This window comes from Hemitrygon akajei, chromosome 22, assembly GCF_048418815.1.
Source record: "Hemitrygon akajei chromosome 22, sHemAka1.3, whole genome shotgun sequence".
NCBI lineage: Eukaryota > Metazoa > Chordata > Chondrichthyes > Myliobatiformes > Dasyatidae > Hemitrygon > Hemitrygon akajei.
Genome location: NC_133145.1, coordinates 36,721,442 through 36,741,381, shown reverse-complemented (window position 1 = coordinate 36,741,381; position 19,940 = coordinate 36,721,442). Strand labels below are relative to the sequence as shown.

At 41.3% G+C, this 19,940-nt stretch overlaps 1 protein-coding gene across 1 annotated transcript; it reads left to right on the top strand.

Moving 5' to 3' along the window:
* The first annotated feature begins 13,691 nt into the window (after nucleotides 1-13,691).
* On the top strand, nucleotides 13,692-15,449 carry rasd4 (rasd family member 4). The gene has a single exon (XM_073026009.1). The coding sequence runs from the start codon at nucleotides 14,288-14,290 to the stop codon at nucleotides 14,912-14,914; it is 627 nt and encodes a 208-aa protein (XP_072882110.1). The 5' UTR covers nucleotides 13,692-14,287; the 3' UTR covers nucleotides 14,915-15,449.
* The last annotated feature ends 4,491 nt before the right edge of the window (nucleotides 15,450-19,940 follow it).

Sequence of the window (19,940 nt, the reverse complement as noted above, 5' to 3'; positions counted from 1 at the left end):
GTTGTCTTTGAGACTTTTTATTTAAGGAGCTTGTCAGAAATGATGCCTTTGAGTCTGTCAATCATGATAATGCCTACTTTTATACTGAATAACAAAAGCATAAATTCTGACAAGCTTCTTGAACAAAATAAGGGACTTCATGACATGCTTTCCCTGCTATAATGTAGACGGTGGAGAGTTTGAGTCCTGTCTTTATGTTTCCTGTTAACTGCTCAGGCTAATGAAGAAGGTCCTGATTCTCAGTACCTGCAGGAACGTTGATTGGCCAAGTAGCCAGGTCTGTTAAGAGAGGATGGAGAACTACAGCAGGAAAAAGGCAATCATTTCAAGAGCAGAAAAGGTGAGGACAACTTTTCATCACTGACAACAAACGCATGCTGAATTATGCTCATTAATAATGAAGCTTGATATACAGAAGAAATGTTCCCTGACTGATCCGGTTTCAAGTTGTGAGAAACAAAGAACTCTGATCAATCTGTTTCTGGTGACCCATACAGACTGTCACTGATGAATGGAAGGTTGCATTCATTTGTGCCATTGCAAGCATCCTGCCATGAACACAGGGTATGTTATAGGTATTGCTTGTGAACTATCACTGCACACAATAGAGTTGAAGGAGAGCCAGTTTCCTCAATTGATTAGTTATTTTGCCTTTCTCAGCTTGTTCTTTTTTCACTAAGTTTTGTCACACGTGCTGACAGCTTCCAATATTATTGCCTAGTCGTTTCTCTACCAGCATGGAGAAAGACGGCAAGGGTCAGATGATGAATCTCCATGTGCCCTTCAGTCCACTTTCCAGCCACCCCACCAATCCTCACTGATTGTAGTGTGTTGAGGTTACAGCCAAGAGCAAATCTTAGATCAGTTAATTTGTGACAGGCTTGAACTAAACTTGAAGCCGCTCTTGCTCGCGGTATATTCTGCCTATCAGATAATGTAATTGTCACTCTTCATTTGGTTCAGCAAACTATTCTCACAGAATCACCTACAGGGTGTTACTTCATTTATTCATTGAAGTACAGTTAAAACTGATAAAAGTCAGCAGCTTTTTCCCATTGTTATTTACCCTTGTGAGGCAAAGCCAATCTTATAAAGAGTGCACAATGCAATCCAACTGAACTCTTGCAGAGAAAGTAAGTGTTAAAGGTGGAGGAATAGGGCATCAATCAAATGGTCTGTTGTTCCTGGTTGATCCCAACCTTCCTAGGTCCTACTGAGCTGCAATTTATCAATGCAACTGAAGGGTATTCCATTAAGTTTTTGACATGCTGTGTGGAATCTGGAAAACTTTCTTTTAGGGGTGGGCAGAATTTAGGTCACACACTACAGGATATTCAGCCTCTGGTCAGCACTTGTAACAACTTTAGTTATAAGAAGGGTCAGAAAACATTTATGGTCAATGTTGACTCAGCTTGGGTCTTGGGAGTATCAGGATGAGTATGAATCGCGTTTTCTTTAGTTTCATACTGCTTTTGTCTGGCACTTGTTACCAGTTTATAGTACCAGTACAAATGGCACTTGACACTTGTCAGCTCCAATATGAATGTTGAAGAAATGTTTACACAATGTGAACGAAAAACAGAATATGTAAGCAGAATACTGACAAAATAATTCTTTATTCCTCAGGCATAGTAAAGTTGCAGAGGTTGTGCCTAATATGGGCTGCACTTGTTATTATTCACTCTGCTCCCCGCAGATTCAAATACATTGCTAACATGTCTGCTGTTTTGGCCCATGCTAAATACTATCATGTATGGTGGAATCCATAGGAACAAGGAACTGATTTCTTTAAAAAATCAATCACGTCATGTTGAAAGATTAAGTCCACTGCATAGTAATCTATTATTCTACTGAATGGAGATCTATCTGGCAGATGGGGAAATAATATGCTCTACAAACATGTGCAAAGCAAGGAGGAATGCGAAAACAAAATCAGGAAGTCTCCAATTAAATGTAGTCATTACTTTGTGATTGTATTTCAGCATGTGTCAACCAGGAAGTATTCCATTCCTTTCCACATTTCCTTTCAATTAAGTAAGGATTTTTAAAATGTATACTCCTTCAGGATAAGTCCACTTTGGCCTTCGCTAAATAATATAACTGGGTTCAGTCAACTTAATTTAAATGCAAAAAGAGAGCACAAATAAAATCTTGCTAATGTTAACAATTTCTATAAACCTACTTAGTGAACTATTGAAACATTTAACACAAAAACAGGCCAGTTGACCCATAACTAACAACCATTTAAAATAATTAATCTGATTACCCCGATGTACCTCCCTGCTGCTCTTTATTGAACTTGCTTCCACTGTCCTTGCTAGGTGCGACTGAGCTCTTGCTAAGTTCTACAGAGAACTTGTCTATGAAACAAATTGCTGTGTTTAAAACATTTCCACCCTATCCCATATCTCCCTCCCCCCATCACCAAATTTCCCATCCACCTCCCAGTTCTCCCAATATATTCTAACAACAGAAAGCCCTTTTGCCTTTCCTCTTCAAAAGAGAACAATTTTCATTTCTTTAGAATAATAAGAGTAAATGTAAGATGATTAGCAGCTCTGGAATAATACTTCTATTTGGAGAATCTTGTGTGATGTTAAAGTACCCTCCTGAAATTTCTTCTAGTTTGAAAATTACTGCAAGTATTTATTTATAAAATCAACTATTTCCATTATTATCCCACAGCCTTTAATCAGTATATTTTAATGGATTTTACATTTATAGAAGTGGTGATGGAGAACACAATGTGATTTAAGGTGAACAACAACATGATGATTTCCATTTTATGACAATAAAGATCATGTGGGAAAATTTCAGAGGTGTTGATCATAGTTTTAAAAAAGATCTGGAATTTTGCCTTTAGAAAGTGATGTCATTACTATCATACGGTCGTTTAAAAGAAAAGAGAAAGAAAACCTATCAATCGAGAGACCTGTTGGGTTAACGTTCCAGCAGCCCCATCATTGGCAGAGGGAGGTCACAGTGACAAAGTTTCTCGCAGGTCAGTGGCACTTATTTTTTTTAAGGATTATATGGGTCAGCACAACATGAAGGGCTGAAGGGCCTGTACCGTGCTGTAGTGTTCTATGGTTCTATGGTTGATTAAAAGGAGACCTCCTCAAGCATTCGGGCTCATTCTGGTGGTTCAATCAGCGGCAGGAGCAGGCCACAGTGACAAAGTTTCTCGTTGGTCAGCAACGCTCGTTTAGAAGTGCAGAGGGGACAAGCAGGGCAGCCATTGATGAGAGTAGGCCAGCATTAAGAGTAGGAGTGTCAGGGTTTAGCCAAAAAGAGCTAAAAAGAAAAAAACAGCTAGGAAGAGGTGTTGGCTCTGAGTAAGTTTCTGTTAAGGTTCCTTTTTTCTCCCTCTATGTTGTAAATGGTTGTTGTGTGTTTTTCATGCTGGACGTTGGTGTCCTGTGAGACCCAGAGTCTCCCAGGGAACCACATCTGTGATGAGTGCATCCGGCTGCAGCTCCTTGAAGACCATGTAAGGGATCTGGAGCAGCAGCTCGATGACCTTCAGCCTGTACGGGAGACTGAGGAGATAATTGGTCAGTTACAGAGAAGCAGTCACCTTAAAGTTGCAGGAGTCGAGTAGCTGCATGACTGTCAGGAGAAATGGAAATGTGAATGGGCAGTTAGCGCAGAGCATCCCTGTGGCCATCCCCCTCAAAGATGAGTATACCATTTTGGATACTGTTGTAGGGGATGGCCTGCCAGCGCAATGCCACGGAGACCAGGTTATTGGCACCAAGAATGAGTTCATGGTGCAGAAGGAAAAGAGGGAGAAGAGGGGAGTGGTAGTGATAAGGAATTCATCAGTCAGGAGAACAGACGAGATTTTGCGGAAGTGAGTGGGACACCCAAATGGTATGTTGCCTCGCAGGTGCCAGGGTCAGGGATGCTTTGGACTGCGTCCTCAGCATCTTGGAGAGGGAGGAAGAGCAGCCAGGTGTTCTGCTACATATTGGTATATGTACCAGAACATAGGAAGGAAAAGCAAAGAGGTCCTGAAAAGAGAATTTAGAGAGCTAGGCAGAAGGCTGAGAAGCAGGACATCCAGGGTAGTAATTTCTCGATTGCGGCCTGTGCATCACACCAGTGAGGGTAGAAACAGGATGATTTGGTAGATAAATGCATGGCTGAGAAGCTGGGATCACAACTTCTGGGATCATGGATCTTCTGGGGGAGGTATGACCTGTGTAAAAGTGATGGGTTGAAACTGAACGCAAAGGTGACAATATTCTTGTGGGCAGGTATGTTAGTGCTTTTGGGGAGGGTTTAAACTAATTTGGCAGGGGGTAGGAACCAAAGTGAAGGGACTCAGGATAGGACAGGTGGTAAAAAAGCAAAGATAGCATGCAGTCAGACTGTTAGGAATGGCAGGCAGATGATAGGACAAAATTGCAGACAGCAAGATGAGTATCAGTGCATTAGGGATGCAGAATCATAAAGGGTACCAAATTCAGTACTCAAAGTGTTACATCTCAATGCTCAGAGTATAAGAAATAAGGCGGATGGTCTCGTTGCACTATTACAGATTGACAGGTATGATGTTGTGGCCATCACTGAATCGTGGCTGAAGGATGGTTGTAGTTGGGAGTTGAATGTCCAAGGTTACACTTTATATTGGAGGGATAGGAAGGTAGGCAGAGGGGTGGAATTACTCTGCTGGTAAAGAATGACATCACGTCAGTAGAAAGATGTGACATTGGATCAGAAGATGTTGAATCCTATGATGGGTTGAGTTAAGAAACTGCTAAGGTAAAAGGACCCTGATGGCAGTTACATACAGGCCTCCCAACAGTAGCTGGGATGTGAACCACAGATTACAAAGGGAAATAGAAAATGTGTATCAAAAGGGCAATGTTATGATAGTTGTAGGCAACTTCAACATGCACGTTGATTAGAAAAATCAGATTGGTAATGGATTTCAAGAGAGTGAGTTTGTTGAATTCCTATGTGATGGCTTTTTGGAGCAGGTTGTCATTGAGCCTACTAGGGGGTGTTATGTAATGCACCAGAGGTGATTAGGGAGCTTGAGGTAAAAGAACCTTTAGGAACCAATGATCACAATATGATGGAGTTCAACTTGAAATTTGATTGGGAGAAAGTAAAGTATGACATAGCACTATTTAAGTGGTGTAAATTAAATTACAGTGGAATGAGAGAGAATTTGGCCAAAGTAAATTGGAAGGAGATGCTGTAAGGGATGAGAGCAGAGCAGGAAATGTGTGAAGGTCTGGAAAAAAATGAAGGTGCAGGATGGATGTATTCCAAAAACAAAGAAATACTTAAATGGAAAAGTAGTACAACCATGGCTGACAAAGGAATTCAAAGCTCATGTAAAAGCAAAAGGGAGGGCATATGACTAGGCAAAGGTGTTGGAGTCAATTGTTAAGGATGAAGTTACTTGGTGACACTGGACAAGATAGGACAAAGCATGGTTTCTTTAATGGAAAATCCTGTCTAACAAACCTGCTGGAATTTTTTGAGGAGATTACAAGTAGGATAGATAAAGGGGATGCAGTGGATGTTGTATATTTGGACTTTCAGAAGGCTTTTGACAAGGTGTCATACATGAGGCTACTTACCAAGTTAGGAGCCTGTGGTATTCCAGGAAAGTTACTGGCATGGATAGAGCATTAGCTGATTGGTATGAGGCAGTGAGCGGGAATAAAAGGATCCTTTTCTGAATGGACAAGAGAGTGGTAAATGAAATACAATGTTGAAAAAATGCATGGTCATGCACTTTGGTAGTGGAAGTAAATGTGCAGTCCATTTTCTAAACAGGGAGAAAATCCAAAAATCTAAGATGCAAAGGGACTTGGGAGTCCTTGTGCAGAACACCCTGAAGTACAGTCGGTGGTCATGAAGGCAAATGCAATGTTATCATTCATTTCAAGAGGTCAAGAATGTAAGAGCAGGAATGTGATGCTGAGGCTTTATAAGGCACTGGTGAGGCCTCACCTTGACTATTGTGAACAGTTTTGGGCTCCTTATCTATGAAAAGATGTGCTGGCATTGGAGGGGGTTCAGAGGAGGTTCACAAGGATTATTCCACAAATGAAAGGGTCATCATATGAGGAAAATTTGATAGCTCTGGGTCTGTACTCTCTGGAATTTAGAAGGTTAAGGGCCATCTCATTGAAATCTTTTGAATGTTGAAAGGACTAGACAGAGTTGGTGTGGAAAAGATGTTCCCCATAGTGGAGGAGTCTAGAACAAGATGGCACAACCTCAGGATAGAGGGGCGTCCATTTAAAACAGAGATGCAGAGAAATTTCTTTAGCCAGAGGATGATGAGTCTGTGGAATTTACTATCACAAACAGCTGTGGAGGCCAGGTCATTGGGTGTATTGAAGGCAGAGCTTGATAGGTTCTTGATTGGACATGGCATCAAAGGTTACGGGGAGAAGGCTGCGGAGTGGGGCTGAGGAGGGGAGAAAAGGATCAGCCATGGTTGAATGGTGGAGCAGAATTGATGGACCAAATGACCTAAATCTGCTCCTATGTCTTATGGTCTATGATGTAATGTCAACAGAGAATGGGGTGGAAAACTAAAATAGATTGCCAAAGTTAGACCATGTCAGTCTAATTTAGTTAAACTATCAATGAGTTCACTAACAGGGTGAAATTTTTTTTACATAGAAGTTTATCAGCAAAAGTGGGAGTGAACAGGATTTGGGACATTTTTTGGCATGGAAGCTGAGTGGGACTTTGAGAAAATATTCTAAACAGTGGAATGTTATATGGTTTTTCTCAGGCTCCAAACAGGACCTGGGCTTTGAAATTTCTGATTGGACAAAGTTAGGAGATCCTTCTGTGTAACTCCTTGCTCCCAGTAATTGTGACTGGGAGCAGGAATTTACATAGAGTCATATAGTACAGGAGTGGACCTTTGTCCCACTGAGTCCACACTGATCATCCATTTACACTAACCCTACACAAATCCCATTTTCTTTCCCCATACTCCCTTCAATTCCCACCCCCACCTCAGTCCAGATTCTGCAGCTCACCAACAATGGGTGCAAGCTATGATAACCAATGAATCCCCAATCCTCATGTAGGAGTGTCCTGGTGGGATGCATCCTGGCCTGGCATAGCAACTGCCTTGCCTTGGAGCGATGGAACCCACAGACAGTGGTAAACACTGCCCAGTCCATCACAGGCTCACCTCTTCCTTCCTTAGTCCATCCTTATGGTTCATTGCTCCAGGAAGACTAATGGTATTGTCAAGGATACCCATCACCCTATTCTGGGAGAAGATTTTGTGAGCTTGAATGCCCAATGATTAAACTCAAGAACAGCTTCTTCCACACTGCTATCAGATTTCTGGACCGATCACCTCCTTCACATCGGTGATGCTGCCATATTTTCAGTAACTTAATTCTACCTCAAAGTAAATATGTCATCAAAGTACATATATATTACCATATTCTACTTTGAGATTCATTTTCTTGCAGGCATTTACAGAAGAAAAAAGAATTATAATAGAATTTATGTAAAACTATATATAAACAGGAAAAAAAAACTGACAAGCAACCGATGTGTAAAAGACAAACCGTGCAAATAAAAATAATGCTGAGAACATGAGTTATAAAGTCCTTGAACGTGAGTCTGTAGGTTGTAGCTCAGCATTGAGGTGGGTGAGTGATGGTATGCAAACCAGTTCAGGAGCCTGATGGTTGTAGGGTATTAACTGTTCCTGAACCTGCTGGTGTGGGACCTAAGGTTTCTGGATCATCTGCCTGGTGGTAGTAAAAAGAAGAAGGAAATTTCCCGGTTATTCTGTTATTGTCACGTGGGCATTTCTTTTTACAATACTATCTTTGCATCTAACTGTTTTACTTTATGCTATTCTATTTGTTTGTTCTTTACTGTATTTTGTATTATTATTACCATCATTAACCCTCTGAGCTTCATGGTGCATGGACTTTCACTGCATCCTGGTGTAACCTGACATGCAGCGGGAACCTGTGTGGACATGAGTTGAATGTACAAACATCCAGTGCAACACCCCTGCCTCAATCCAGCTCAGACTGTTGCGCAGAATGTGCAAACATTTGAGGAAATCCACTTTAAATCCCAGAAAGACAAATCAGATTTTTTTTAAATGGTGGTGAACTGAAGTAACAAAGGGATTTGGTTCTCTCAGGATCAAGTAAATTATAAACCTATTATAAAAGGTAAAAAAAAATATAGAATGAAGGTAATGGAGTTAACTGCATCAAGAACTTTACCGATGCCACAAAGATGGATGCGTGGGGAACAGCAAGGAAGACCATCAGAGCTTGCAGCAGGATCTGGACCAGCTGGAAAAATGGCAGATTGAATTTTAGTAGACAAGTGTGTAGTGTTACTCTTTGGGAGGACCAGCAGGATAGGTCTTACACATTGAGCAGAAGCGCACTGATAAGTGCAGAAAACAAAGGGATCTGAAAATCTGAAAATACAGGTCCATAATTCTTTGAAAGCGGTGTCACAGGTAGATAGGATTGAAAAGAAAGCTTTTGGCACATTGGCCTCATAGATCGAAGTATTGAATGCAGGGGTTGGGATGTTACCCTGAAGTGGTGAAAGACATTGGTGGGGCCTAATCTGGAGTATTATTGCCATTCTGGCCACCTACCTGAAGGCAAGATGTAAACAAGATTGAAAGAGAAAATCTACAAGGATGTTGCCAGGATTGGAGGACTACGTTATAAGGAAAAATTGAGTAGGTTAGAACTTTATTCTCTGGAACATAAAAGATTGAGGGGAGATTTGATAGAGGTATACAAAATTATGAAGGGAATAGATAGGGTAAATGCAAGCAAGCTTTTTCCACAGAGGCTGGATTGGACCTCAACCAGAGGCCATTGGATAAGAGTGAAAGGTGAGAAGTTTAAGGGGAACATGAGGGGAAATCTCTTCATTCAGAAGGCAGTGAGAGTGTGGAACAAACTGGCAGCGCAAGTGGTTGGTGCAATTCCGATTTCAACGTTTAAGAAAAGTTTGGATAGGTACGTGGATGTGAAGAGTATGGAGGGCTGTGGTCTGGTTGCAGGTCAATGGGACTAGGCAGTTTAAGTGGTTAAGTGAGGACTAGATGGGTCAAAGGGCCTGCTCCTGTGCAATAGCTTTCTATGACTCTAAGAAGGCTAAAAGTGAAGAGAAATCCAAAGTACTTCTGGCTTAAAGAAGTTATATTTCTGTTATAAAAGCTTGGCAAGTTCAAATAATGATTAATGCAGTCAGTTCTGGATGCCACATCTCTGGAACACTAAATTATAACAGATATTAAAGGTTTAATTATACAGGAACTGGTTCCATGAACTTGGCTTATATCCCCATGAGCTGAGAAGGCTGAAGGGTGATTTAATTGTATTAAAAGGCAAGAAGGAAAGAAATTATTTCCCCTTGTGGGTAAATACAGAACAATGAGGTTTAGACTATAAAATTAGAGTGGGCTATCAGCAATGAAAACAGGAAATGATCTTCCTACAAAGGATAATTGAAGTATCTCTCAAAAGACCATAGATGTCTGGCTAATTTGAAATTTCAAGAAGGGAATTAGGTGATGTGCTCTCAATGATTGTAAATCAGTTAAAAGGACAGGAGAACAAAAGAAGGTTAACAAATCAAAGTAGGAATTGGCCATTTGGCCCCTCGTACCAACTTCACCATTCAATAAGGTCACTGTTGATTTTTATCCTCAGTGTAACTCTCCTATACCAATGCTCTATCCCTTGAATCCCTGTCTTCACTATATTCGGCAAATGAGTCTCCACAGCCCACTGAGGTACAGAATTCCAAATTGTCATTACCCATGGAAGGAGAAATTCTTTCACCTCTCTCTGCTGAATGGACAACCATTCAGTTGAATGTGTGGACAGATGCATCTATTGAGGTGTTGCAAGTGGAATTGAACTTCGTGCAGTCATCAGGAACACTCCACACTTCCGGAAGGAAGGGTGCTGATGAAGCAGCTGAAAACTGTTGGCACTAGGTTATTGCCATAGGCAACTCCTTCAGTGATGTCTTGCTGCTAGGATGATTGTCTCCTAACAGAAACACCACCTGTTAGTGTGAAGGATGACTTCATACATGGGGATGCTTTCAGCTTGATGCCCTGTGTTTTCTGTTTTAGTGGTGCTCCCTGATATCTGGGAGACTACCAAGAGGGTCTCCAAGAGAGTGCCTGTTTGTTATGATGAAAAAAGACATTCACATGTACAACTTCTCCTATTTCTCCAGTGACTTGATCACAGTCACAACATTTGGGGGCTTGTCTGGGGTATATTTGTGACCCAACCACATAGCCAACAATCTCAGCAGTCTAAGGGGTTACAGAAGTTGTACTTTTGAATTGGAATATTGATTTCACTGACCCTGAGTAATTGTTTGTGTAGATCTCAATGGAGATAAATAAATCCTGGCCTTCCATAATCTGTATCGGGTTGGTGAGTTCTGGGGCCAGATCCATGTGGGCAGGGCAAGAGATTGTTGCCTGAAGTTCAAAGTCCCATGATTAGCAAGTCTTGGGGTCAATTTCCTACCTGTTATGCCACTGGCCTTTAGGTCAGCAATGAAGGTCCTCTGTCTCTGGCGATGTTCTATATAGGACTCTGGTCAAATCCACTTGGAGTTCTGTGCTCAGTTCTGGTCACCTCACTACAAGAAGGATGCAGAAACTATAGAAAGGGTGCAGAGGAGATTTACAAGGATGTTGCCTGGACTGGGGAGCATGACTTATGAGAATAGGTTGAGTGATCTCAGTCTTTGCTCCTTGGAGTGGCGAAGGATGAGAGGTGACCTGATAGAGGTGTGTAAGATAATGAGAAGCATTGATCATGTGGATAGTCAGAGGCTTTTTCCCAGGCCTGAAATGGCTACCATGAGAGGGCACAGTTTTAAGGTGCTTGGAGGCATGTACAGAGGAGATGTCAGGGGGTACGTTTTTTACGCAGAGAGTGGTGAGTGCATGGAATAGGCTGCCAGTGCTGGAGGTGGATACAATAGGGTCTTTTAAGAGACTCCTGGATAGCTACATGGATCTTAGAAAAATAGAGGGATATGGGTAATCTGATGTAATTTCTAAAGTACATGTTCAGCACAGTATTGTGGGCTGAAGGACCTGTATTATGCTGTAGGTTTTCTATGTTCTATGTTCTCTGCCAATATCGAGGGTCAAAGCCCGAAGGTTGAAAGCCGAAGTTGGTGAGACAAGGTCCAAAAATTGAAGCTCCTGAGTCAGCTTGTCCAGAACTCAGAGACTTGATGTCTGTGAGTCTGCAACTGCAAATCCAAGCTATGGACTGGAGGGTGGAGGCCTAATTTCTGTTAGACTGCGAATTTGGGACCGAGGACTCTTTGGGCTGTGTGTGTGTATGTTGGAACAGGACTTATTTTGCTGCTGCTGTTGTTGTTATTGTTATTGTATTGTCCTAACGAACATTATAGGCATAATATGTTGGTGTAGGCATATTATATTACTGCCCCAGCATATCATTAGGTAAATAATGCATTTCACTTTGTTTCAAGGTACACATGATAAACTAATCTGAATCTAAATGTTGCATCGACATCAAGGGCCGTCACTTCTCACTTCTGCACCCAGATTGTGAGGAAGTCCAGAGCTGAGCTATTCTGATGAAACCCAGCACAGTCCCTTCCTTTGTGTATTGGTTATATTTGTGCAATTTTCCACATTCCTGGTAAGCACTGGTGTTTTAACCCATTGAAATAGCTCGACCATTGTCACAGTTGGTTCTAGAGCACAGATCTTCAGCCCCTTAGCCCCGTTGTCTCTGGGGTATTCAGTTATTTTGTAATAGTCGTTTGGAGTGAATGGAAGCAGCTGAAGACTGATTTCTGTGATGGTGGGGACCTCAGAAGGAAACTGAGATGAACCGTTGACTCATCAGAGCAACTAGTGTTCTGGGAACAGCTTTCTCCCCTCCACCATCAGATTTCTGAACAGTCCATGAACATTATCTCACTGTTCCTCTTCCATCTGTCTAGTTTTTAGTTTTTTGTTTATTTGTTTGAACATAGTAATTTTATGTCTTTCATTGTACTGATGCCACAAAACAACACACTTCACGACATTAGCCAGTGATAACTGATTCTCTGTTCTTCTGGCTGATCATGGTGTAGGTAAAGCTCTTATGCTGGAAACGGACATTGTTGAGAATGAGAGATTTTCATGAGACCTCCTCTTTCTATCAACTATCCAAATGTTCAAGGATATAAGAGAACTGCTGAGCTTTGATCAGAAACTGGCAGCTCAGTTATTGGTGATATCAAGACAGTCTTAGTGATTCTATGTTCTATACGTCGTCTGCTCAGAATATTATCACAAGGGATTCTGCAGTTACTGGAAATCCACACACAAAATGCTGGGGGAACACCACAGGTCAGGCAGCATTGATGGAGAAAAATAAACAGTTGTTATTTCAGTCCCAATGACGGGTCTCAGCCAGAAATGTTGACTGTTTATTCCTCTTTATGGATGCTGCCTAACCTGCTGAGTTCTTCCTGCATTTTGTGTGTGTTACTCTGCTCGGAATATACTCTACTTCTCGTTTTCCAATGTAAAGCAACTGATCGAGAATGGTAGGTTATAATCAGAAGGCTTCCTCCTCTGTTTAACCTGATGCTTGGGTAGTCTGCACTCCAACCCAACTCCACCATGCTGCCCCCTTGTGGTGTGTCTGTGCAGCTGATGGCATAGGATGCAGCCAGGAATTTCAATGGAAAATCTGGCAACACCCTATCCCACCAGAATGTTGTCGACAGGGACAACTAAGTCAGGCTATTCAGTTAACACTTCTCAGCTCACTCAATTCACTCAATTTGTTGTTTCAGAGAAGGACTTTTTAAAGTTGACTGAGTTGTGAGTAACTTTGCCTTATCCTAAATTGAGTTTTACATGACCCATCTGATTTCATTTTTGCTGTGTTTAAATGAAGTATTGATAATATAATCTTACATAAGTTCCATCACTGTGAATGGTACAAATGTTCTATTTCTTATTGCAATCTTGTATAATTCACAATTAAATCAATAAAATAATGATATAATCAGGGATTTTATGTTAATGTTATTTTGATGAGGTTGTCAAGGTCTCTATTAGGACACACGTAATTACCCTATGACCATCAGGCTTCTGAACTGGCATGGGTAACTTCAGTCATACTACTCTGAACTGCTTCTACAACCTGTAGACTAACTTTGAAGGACTCTTTACAACTCATGTTTTCAATATTGTTTTTAATTACACAATCTGTTTTCTTTTGCACAATGGTTGGTTGGCAGTCTTTGTTTATGGTAATATTTTTCCCTCCAAATTTCTGCAAGAAAATGAATCTCTAGGTATTGTATGGTAATGCATATGTACTTTGAAAATGATTTACTTTTAACGTTGACCTTTGTCGTGTAATACTGTAAAATTTTCATTAAGAAAAGGTTGAGTAACAGAAGTTGATTGATAAGAAATTTGCCTAAAATTGGTTTATACACAGTTGAGACACTTGTACGTGAGGCACTCAAAACAAAATACTTAAAATGACAAAACAATGTATAAGCAGGAAATACAAGACAAAGAGCGTACCCCAAAATTAGAGCCAAGCCTTTAAGGAATTAAAGTGATAGAAATCGGGAAAGTTACTCATCAGATCATTTATTTGAAACTTAATATTGTTTTATTATCAAAGCAGGCAAAGCAAATGGAGATGAAACATAATTAGTCACATCGGAGTGAATGGTGGAAGAGGAATATAGAATTTTTACATCGAATGAAACTTTATCGCTGGGGTTATTTACTAACATTGTTGTATTTGTTTAATGTCCCTCCAGAAACAACCTGGGTTTGAGAAGGCTGTTGAACTTCTTAAGCGCTATCCTTCTTTCTGTTATGGGTCTCGATGGAACGTCACAGAGCTATGTGACTAATTGCAGTCGGAGTGAATCAACATGCGGGCAAATTGAGCCAAATACGTGACAGTGACTTTCGGGAAACTCGGTGTTTCTTGCTGCTAATTAGCCTGTGACGCCCTGATTGGAGCAGGGCTGGCACAGGGCAGCGTCACCGAGCTCGGATCCCTGATAAAGGCGGAGCTGGCGATGCGGAGTGTAGAGTAGACGCTTGGAGCTGGAGGCGAGGGCACTGGTACCAGCGCTTGAACTTGGCTTCTGTACCCGCACTGCCGATATTCATCTGAGTTAACTGAGGCGGAGAAGTCTAGTCCAGCAGAAGCAAGCTTTTTGCATTACTTGAGAAGTTTGCAAAGCCACCACGATGTCTCTTGCAGTGAAAGAAAAGAATCAAGTCCGGCTGGTCTTCCTCGGGGCAGCTGGGGTGGGGAAGACTTCACTGATACGGAGATTTTTACTCGATACCTTTGAGTCGAAGTACAAGCGGACAGTAGACGAACTTCACAGCAAAGAGTACGAAGTGGGGGCAATGAAAATCAAAATCGAGATCATGGACACGAGTGGCAGCTACTCTTTCCCGGCGATGAGGAAGCTCTCCATCCAGACTAGCGATGCCTTCGCCCTAGTCTACGCCGTGGACGATGCTGACTCTTTCCAAGCTGTGAGGACCCTGAGGGACGAGATCCTAGACATCAAGGAAGATAAATACACTCCGATTGTGGTGATAGGCAATAAGACAGACAACCTGAGCGAGAGGCAGGTGTCGACCGAGGAGGTCATGTCTCTCGTGGAACTGGAGTGGAACAACCGGTACCTGGAATCCTCGGCTAAGGACAACGCCAATGTTGCGGAAGTTTTCCGGGAACTCCTGCAACAGGCCAACTTGCCGAGCCGCCTGAGTCCCGCCTTGCGGAGAAGACGGGAAACTTTTCCAACGGGAAACAAATCCAGACCCCCCATGAACAAAACCAACAGTTGCATCATCTCCTAGACCCCAGTCTCGGGCTGAGCAGACTTTCTATCGACACGATCAAAGAGGCTGTTAAACGCCAGCGCTTCTTGCAGAGCAGAGCTTGGAGGACTCCGTCTCCACACTGGAAAGAACTGTGCAAGAGAACTTTATAGGTGCTTAAAAGTGAAGGCGAGCATTCGTGGCATATCTAAAACAGTCTGTATTTATTTGTTAATTTAATTGCGTTGACATTTCCCTTTAATGAAGATACTGAATGGAACCAATTGATGTATATTTTAAGGTAAATTCCATTTCAAGCTTGTATCGGTGATCTTATGATCTAACACTAGTTGCTTCAGATATATTGATCAGTCCTCGACCTGCTGTAACGGTACAGCCTGATAGCTTTGTTTACAGAGTTCATATCCCTGCATTGTTTGCCAACGGGGTGTTACTATTTATTTGTACTTCCAAGTTACCGAATCTTGATGTTACACTGTTACCGAAAATCCATATTATTTTGTACTTATTTTATAAAGTAGAATAAATAACTATATGCAGAACAATTTGTATATATTATGTATTTTGCATGTTTATTTTTCTGACGTTTCGACTTATTTTCAGCTATCGCTTACATCCGACGATTATACACTTATACCGCTAATTCGATAATGTTATAGAATAGTTGATTTCGTCTTCTAGCAACCGAATTTCTTTAAACAAATTACAGTGGGGGTAAAATCCCTAAAACAGGCTCACTGGCCTAAGAGGTGACATTTAGAAACGTTTAAAAGCCGATATGATTAAGATTTTATGAGGCAAAGCGCAAGCGAACAAAAAGGACCAGGGATGGTGGGTATTCTGTAGGCAAGAGCCTCGGTAGTTTGGGAGGTTAGGATTTAATCTTTTATGGAATACAGATAACAGACAGAAGCGTGTGGCGTTGGGCTCCGATTATTATGGAGATGCATATTGCAAAGACGCAAATTAATTTGCTATACTGAGGGAATATGAAGCATTTGCTCCGACTTGTATGTCGGCTCTAAGAGAATATACTCAAAAACATGCCAAGTTTGATTTGTGGATAGTGTCCAACTGGTCTAAGGCACCAGCTAAGTTATGATATTGGGGCATAGCAAATTGTGTATTAAATACTTGGTCTAACTTAAAACGTTTGCGAATGATTATATTCGCTGCCATGTGCAGAACGCTGGGTTTAAAGACGTAGTTACTGTGAGAGGAAAATATCTATACAAGGCTTTTCTCTATTGGGAAGGCACTCCACCTTCAAACCCCCCCCCCCCCCTTTGTTATTCCGCTCCTTCAATTGCCCATAGCGCCCCTTCTCCACCTCCTAGGTGTGATTTATGTTGATTTTTTATCTCAGGAAATGCGTTTCATAGCGCCCTCTTTTGGCTATTTAATGTTTGTTTTTCAACGCCCCAGATCGGCGGATTGCTGTTTCCTACCGATATTTAATTTTAGAGTATCAAGCGGCCCCGTCATAGCTGAACAAGAGCCATCAAGCGCACCTGCGGAAGAGCAGAGTACAGGGCGAGAACCTAAACAAGTTTAATGGCATCTTCAAAATGAAGCGAATCATTTAAGTGCCTACCCTCTTCCACACAAATAGGAACAAGAGAAAAGAAATTAAAAGGCAGACCATCAATAAACTACAATATTTTACTGCAGAATACGTGATTCGGCAATCATTTCTCCCCATGCACAATACAGGTAACCTGAAGCTAAAACAACGTGCATCAGTTAATTAAACAGAAATATAAACTTTTGTGATAAGACATTCACATATTTTTCAGTGTTAACCTTAAAACGTTGTAATAAAAACGGGGAGGGGTGCGGTTTCATATGGAGTCACACCGAGGGACACTAAACATGCAATGACGCAAAACCAAGTACCACTTCAGTTAATTACTGCATAGAGCAGGAGCGGAACAGGCCTGTCGCGACCCAATGTTGTGCATAACCAATGAAATCAACATTTATGATGTTTCTTCTAGTATCCAGCAACACATTATAGGGGTGCTGTCGTGGGCCCTTATAGAAAACTAAATAATAAAGGAGTTACTAGTTTAGGTGACCATCAAAATAATTAAGAAGCAACTTAAAGGGTTAAAGAAAAGAGAACTTGAAACGCTAGAGAAATTTAAGGGGAATTCCAAATTTAAGGATTTGGCTGCTTTCACTTCATTGCCATCACAAAGGTATGACAGCATCTCCGTTAGAAATTTGTGTGGATTCAGCATGTCATCCAAACTTTGAGAACATTTGGCAGATGCTCAGTGGAAAGTAAACTCATTGGATTCATCAGTCTGGTATGGGGGGGGGGGGGGGGGGGGGGGAAGAAATGCCCAGGAATGGAAAAAAATCCACAACAGTGGTGGCCTACTCCATCACAAAGTCTTCCCCAATTATTGAATACATTTACAAGGAGTGCTAGTACAAGAAAGTGGCATCCATCATCAAGGACTCCCAACAGCCAGACCACTATTTCCTTAGTTATTTATTTTTATATTACTGGCATGATTTGTCTTTTGCATACTGGTTGTTTTTCAGTCATGGTTATTTATTATTTTCCTATTTTTTGTACTACTTCATTTTCCTGTAAATTTTGAAGGATGAAGTAATTAAACTCAAGATGTCCAAAGGATTAAGATGAAAAGAGTACGTATATTTCAAGGGATTATGGGATTTCTTAACCAGTCCCTCACAACCAATGATGACTTGCTTCCATTGTGGTAGCACAGCGGTTAGCATAACACTTTACAACACCAGAGACCTGCTTTCAATTCTCACCACTGTCTGGAAAGTGCTTCTACGTTCTCCATGACTGCTCTGGTTCCCACATTCGAAAGATGCACAGGTTAGTGGGTTAATTGGTCACATGTTGGTAATTGGCCAGTGTGAGCCTGTTACCATGCTGTAGCTCTAAGATGGATAGATGGGCAGTTTATGAAATATGAGTATTCCTTCTGCCTCTCATATAGAAGTTTTGAGCTCAGGGCACATGACCTTGAGGTTCACTTACCATCTTAAATACGTCTCTGAACTGCCTACGACTAGCACAGGAGTTTTCAACTTTTTTTTTAATGCCATGGCCTAATACCATTAAGCAGGTGGTCTATGGACCCTAGTCAGGAACCCCTAGGTTAGGGAATCTCATGGGTTGGTGGGAATGCTACACTGAGGATTTGAATGCAGCTTTCATGATAAAGCTCTGAATAGAACTTGGTTCAGATGTATGGTGTCAGGGACACAGTCAATACAACCAGAAAATTACAACCAACACGTGGATCATGGGTTCAATTCTGTGGTCAACTCTTCTTCACTTTTCCTTCCAGTGAATGAATAATTTTGTGGAACAAAGTTGGTGGCAATTTTCCTGTGCCTTGAGATGCCTGCTGTAGCTGGTCCAGGTTATAAAAGCATATAGAAAACTGGGCTCACTGTAGTCCAAAAGACCATAATATTTTGGGTCATGTCTGAGACCTTTATGTTTAAATAGCCTTTTTCTTTGTCAAAAAGATGGTGTTGAATTTCAATGCCTTCACTAAGTGATTCAAGATAGACCCAGAATATGTAACTATGTCCTAAGCCTTTATTGTTGGTGGGCAGTATGCAGCAGCGGAGAGCATGTTAGTAGAAGGTCTTGGTCTTGTTTGTGTTGAGAGCAAGGACCATCCTCTGATGTTCAGTGAACCAGTTGACAATACCTTGGAGCTCAGTTTCCAAGCATGTACAAACATTAGTGTTGACGCAACAATTTGTTGGAAGAACTCGGCAAGTCAAGCAGCCTCTGTCTTGGAGCAAGTACATTGGTATCCCACCTTTAAAACTAGCAGCCAATAAACAAGTTATTTGCAAATCTCTGAGGGAGCAAGAGTGGCTGAAGAGAACTTCCAACTAGCAATGCCTAAACAAATTAACTGTTTATTAATTAAATTGCTATTGGTAAGACCAGCATTCATTGGATACTGTCAATTAATCAGCAGCTGACCTACAATAGTCCCAAGATGTTGCCTGAAGTTCTTTAGAAATATGATAGAACGATAATGACTCTACATCATGTGTTCCATTGAAGGGCTGCATTCTTCAAAGTCACTTGCCCAGTTTTCAGAACAAACTATTTAACAGTGATTGCAGAAGGCCCTGGGAAAACAGGGGAACATCACAGCTATTTATAATCTGAATTTACCCAAGTTCTGAATGTGTACTTGCAAGGAATGCAAAAGACTGAAACAAGCCAATTATATGGATCTTTAACAAAGAATGCTTGTGACTGAAACATCAAAATGCACAAGAAAGCTCCAGAAAAGGTACAGGGGAGGTGAAAAAGGTGGAATGTTTTAAGGCTATAACATTGAAGCAGGTTCACAGTTTGGTGAATGGGACAGAAGAGCAGTAAGTGCGTGAAATGGGCTGCCAGCAACTGTGGTGGAGGCGGATACAATAGGGTCTTTTAAGAGACTCCTGGACAAGTATATGGAGCTCAGAAAAATAGAGGGCTATGGGTAACCCTAGGTAATTTCTCAGGTAAGGACATGTTCAGCACAGCTTTGTGGGCCAAAAGGCCTGTATTGTGCTGTAGGTTTTCTGTTTCTAGGTATCTAGAAAACACTGACTGTGAATAAGTACACACTTGTATATTAATCATTTACAAACTAAAAAATTTACACAAATTACCCAAGTTACACAACCTACAGGATTAAATATTCACCAAGCAGATACTTAGTCAAAAGAGCATACTTTCCCAATGGTTTTGGGGACAAAGGAAAACAAAGTGAACTGTTCACATACATTACTCTTGAACACCCTGAGGTGTTTGAAACTGGACACTAGGTGCTGTGACACTGATTGGTCAGTGTGAAAATGGCAGCACTCTTCCCAATCACAAACAACCTAAATTTCACATGGCCAGTGTGAAATGAGTTAGCCCAATAACCGATTGCATGGGAAACAAGTAACAGACCAAAAACACAGGGAACAAAGTAGCAGACTAAAACCACACAAAAAAAAAACAAGCAACAGATTAGAAACAAGCAATAAA

What these genes read in the sequence shown, in the direction of transcription:
- rasd4 (XM_073026009.1), top strand. Translation starts at nt 14,288, where the DNA reads ATGTCTCTTGCAGTGAAAGAAAAGAATCAAGTCCGGCTGGTCTTCCTC.